General features: G+C 42.7%; 1 protein-coding gene across 1 annotated transcript in view; it reads right to left on the reverse strand.

Annotated features, from left to right (window-relative positions):
• Positions 1–520: 520 nt before the first annotated feature.
• The window catches only part of ptprt (protein tyrosine phosphatase receptor type T), a 197901-nt gene continuing 194305 nt past the window's right edge, over positions 521–4116 (reverse strand). Inside the window, exons 36-37 of the mRNA XM_034533285.1 lie at positions 1142–1277; positions 521–631 (exon numbers count right to left, since the gene is read on the reverse strand). Coding sequence (XP_034389176.1) covers positions 578–631; positions 1142–1277 — 190 coding nt within the window. The 3' untranslated portion in view covers positions 521–577. The remainder of the gene's footprint in view (positions 632–1141; positions 1278–4116) is intronic.

The raw sequence follows: 4116 nt of genomic DNA on the forward strand, positions 1-4116 counted from the left end.
AAAAGGAGCAAACACAACAATAACAACAACAAAAACAACATTTGGTCTTAACGGCCACACATGACCTCTATCTCGTATGTAGAATGCTGTTGTTCCTCTTCACTATGCACTCCTTGCTGAGCGTGTACATGCGACGACTTCCTGTGTGAACAGGAAGTCGGAAGGAAAAGAAGAACAATAAGCATTTATTAGCGTTGAGCTAACGGTGAGACGTCTTCCAGTGTGCATCCCGCCTTCACGGGGAGACGACGTTCAAGGCGTGGAATAGACCTCAGGAGGAAGTACACTGCTCACATGACAGAGAGGAGGTTTTATTTAACATTTCTATCCTTCAATATTTCTCTTTTTTCTTTGTACAAGCCGAGTTCTCCCTCTCACATAAGTGAACGTACACATAACCATCATCTGCGTATTGTGTTGCCTTTTTACTCTCTTCTGTACAGGTTGTGTGTGTGTGTGTGTGTGTGTGTGTGGACGGGCGTGGCTCGGTACAAAGCACTTTTCCCCGTTGTGTGTCCCAGCGTTGATACATTCACCCCAGAGCCAATCAGAAGGAGCTGAGCGCCTCCAGAGCCAATCAGAAGGAGCTGAGCGCCTCAAGAGCCACTTCATAGCAGAACTTGTACTGTTCCTGTTGAGGAAACAATGAAAGGGTTTTAATTCTAAATATCTTGAAACATTCTCAACATATACAAATATTTCACGCAGCTACCTGAAATATATATATTATTATTATATAATTAAAGTATTGAGGTTGTACAGTTGAACGTTTGGTTTCCAGATCTGCAGAACATTAATGTATCACCTCTATCTCCAAATACATGTATAAATATATCATATCATATATTTATATATATATTATATTATATATATTAAGTAAAATTAAGAAACCTCTGAAAGAGCCAACAATTAAGAAATATATATACTGTATATATGTACATATATACAGATTTCATATGTTGTGTGTGTGTGGTTATGTTGGTGTGTGTCTGATAAAACTTAATAATTCTATGTGAAAGGAAATAATCAGATCTCCTCAAGGGTTTCACTTCATTATCATAACCACCAACAGACTGTTTGATCATAATCTCGTCATAAAGTGTGTGTGTGTGTGTGTGTGTGTGTGTGTGGGGGTCCTCACCATGGTCTCCACCATATTAGTCTTGTTGTTCCTCAGAGTTTTGACGGTGTGGAAAACATCCACGATGTTCTGCTGCTGGATCATCTCATTGATGCTGCAGATGGCGCAGAACGTTCCAGAACGCCCTCCACCGGTACTGCAGAGGAGGAGGAGGAGAGGAGGAGGAGGGGGAGGAGGAGAGGAGGAGGAGGGGGAGGGGGAGGGGGAGGAGGAGGACACAAGATCTTCATCATCAAACAACATCATTCTCAACCTTTAAAACCTGGAAATCTTAAAAACCTCAGTCTGCTTCATAGAAAGAAAGAAGAAGACGAGAGAGTTAATTGGAAGATGGAATAAAGAAAAGAGAGAATCAAGAATGTTAATGAACGTAATAAAACCGTCTGAGAGAAGCAGGATGTGTTGGTCTGGAGGAGGAGTGAGACCATGTAGAGTGAGACCATGTAGAGTGAGACCATGTAGAGTGAGACCATGTAGAGTGAGACCATGTAGAGTGAGACCATGTGGAGTGAGACCATGTAGAGTGAGACCATGTAGAGTGAGACCATGTAGAGTGAGACCATGTAGAGTGAGACCATGTAGAGTGAGACCATGTGGAGTGAGACCATGTGGAGTGAGACCATGTAGAGTGAGACCATGTGGAGTGAGACCATGTAGAGTGAGACCATGTGGAGTGAGACCATGTAGAGTGAGACCATGTAGAGTGAGACCATGTAGAGTGAGACCATGTGGAGTGAGACCATGTAGAGTGAGACCATGTAGAGTGAGACCATGTGGAGTGAGCATGACTCCCATTACAAGATCGTCTCTGGTCATATTTGAGTCTCAACTTTAAAAGACATTCCCGATGTCATAATGAAAGTTATGTCAACACATATTTGACATATTTCTCAAGGCTAACATACATAAACATGATAATAATAATAATAATAATAATAATAATAATAATAATATAATGATGATCCCTGAAGTCCAGCAGACGGGTCAGAAGGACGAAGCAGCTGAAGCCACGCAGCATTTGATTTAGAATCTATTTCTGACATTAACACTCATCTTTGCAGCGATGGATGAATCTGTTAATACACAGAAACGTCAGAAGTGAAAACATCAGAGAAGTTAACGTTTGAGGTTTGCATCAACTTGTTTATGAAATACTTCAAACTGCATTTCTTCCTCTATGAACTTCTGCATGTCAGAGCAGGCAGCCCAATATTATGTTTCATATATATATATATTATATATCTGAAGTACATATACTTCAATAAATACAGCACAGACCAAGTAACAGGTTGTAAAAACCAGACGCATCAGACTCCAGGACAAGAGAGACAGGAAGTCCTGATTGAAGCGTCATGTTTCAGCTTGTCCCGGTAGAACCGAGTCTTTGAGATCAGGAGCGGCTGATTGGCCAGTGGAGCTGTCTTTAGAAGAAGGAGAGCAAGATGGTGGAGGGTTAGGGTTAGTCAGGAGAGGGTTAGAGTTAGTCAGGAGAGGGTTAGAGTTAGTCAGGAGAGGGTTAGGGTTAGTCAGGAGAGGGTTAGGGTTAGTCAGGAGAGGGTTAGGGTTAGTCAGGAGAGGGTTAGAGTTAGCCAGGAGAGGGTTAGGGTTAGTCAGGAGAGGGTTAGGGTTAGTCAGGAGAGGGTTAGAGTTAGTCAGGAGAGGGTTAGGGTTAGTCAGGAGAGGGTTAGAGTTAGTCAGGAGAGGGTTAGGGTTAGTCAGGAGAGGGTTAGAGTTAGTCAGGAGAGGGTTAGAGTTAGTCAGGAGAGGGTTAGGGTTAGTCAGGAGAGGGTTAGGGTTAGTCAGGAGAGGGTTAGAGTTAGCCAGGAGAGGGTTAGGGTTAGTCAGGAGAGGGTTAAGGTTAGTTAGGAGAGGGTTAGAGTTAGTCAGGAGAGGGTTAGAGTTAGTCAGGAGAGGGTTAGAATTAGTCAGGAGAGGGTTAGAGTTAGTCAGGAGAGGGTTAGAGTTAGTCAGGAGAGGGTTAGAATTAGTCAGGAGAGGGTTAGAGTTAGTCAGGAGAGGGTTAGAGTTAGTCAGGAGAGGGTTAGGGTTAGTCAGGAGAGGGTTAGAGTTAGTCAGGAGAGGGTTAGAGTTAGTCAGGAGAGGGTTAGAGTTAGTCAGGAGAGGGTTAGGGTTAGTCAGGAGAGGGTTAGAGTTAGTCAGGAGAGGGTTAGGGTTAGTCAGGAGAGGGTTAGAGTTAGTCAGGAGAGGGTTAGGGTTAGTCAGGAGAGGGTTAGAGTTAGTCAGGAGAGGGTTAGAGTTAGTCAGGAGAGGGTTAGAGTTAGTCAGGAGAGGGTTAGAGTTAGTCAGGAGAGGGTTAGGGTTAGTCAGGAGAGGGTTAGAGTTAGTCAGGAGAGGGTTAGGGTTAGTCAGGAGAGGGTTAGGGTTAGTCAGGAGAGGGTTAGAGTTAGTCAGGAGAGGGTTAGGGTTAGTCAGGAGAGGGTTAAGGTTAGTCAGGAGAGGGTTAGAGTTAGTCAAGAGAGGGTTAGAGTTAGTCAGGAGAGGGTTAGAGTTAGTCAGGAGAGGGTTAGGGTTAGTCAGGAGAGGGTTATAAATATATATATATATATATATATATATATATATATATACGTATAAATTTATTCTTGCTTGTCTCTCCTGAGTGAAATGATGTAAAGTAATTTGTTAAGGCTGATCTTAGCTATCTTTAGATATGAGCCAGGTTGTTATTAAAAATATTAATTGGTTCCTTCTTTTTGAGGCGTTTGTGGGTTCTCTTTCAAAGTTCTGGTATTTTCTTTGTAGCACATCTCAGATGGAGATAAAGTTCTGTAACTGAGATGAATGTGTGTCTGTGTCTTTGACCAATCAGAGAGAAGAATAGAAAAGAAGAATCGATGACCAATCTACACCATATACGGTATATATCATCTAAAACACACACTCTCACACAGGGATGTGTGTGTCTGTGTGTGTCTGTGTGTGTGTGTGTCTGTCTGTGTGTGTCTGTGTCTGTG

Source organism: Cyclopterus lumpus, chromosome 5 (genome assembly GCF_009769545.1).
Source record: "Cyclopterus lumpus isolate fCycLum1 chromosome 5, fCycLum1.pri, whole genome shotgun sequence".
NCBI classification, from domain to species: Eukaryota; Metazoa; Chordata; class Actinopteri; order Perciformes; family Cyclopteridae; genus Cyclopterus; species Cyclopterus lumpus.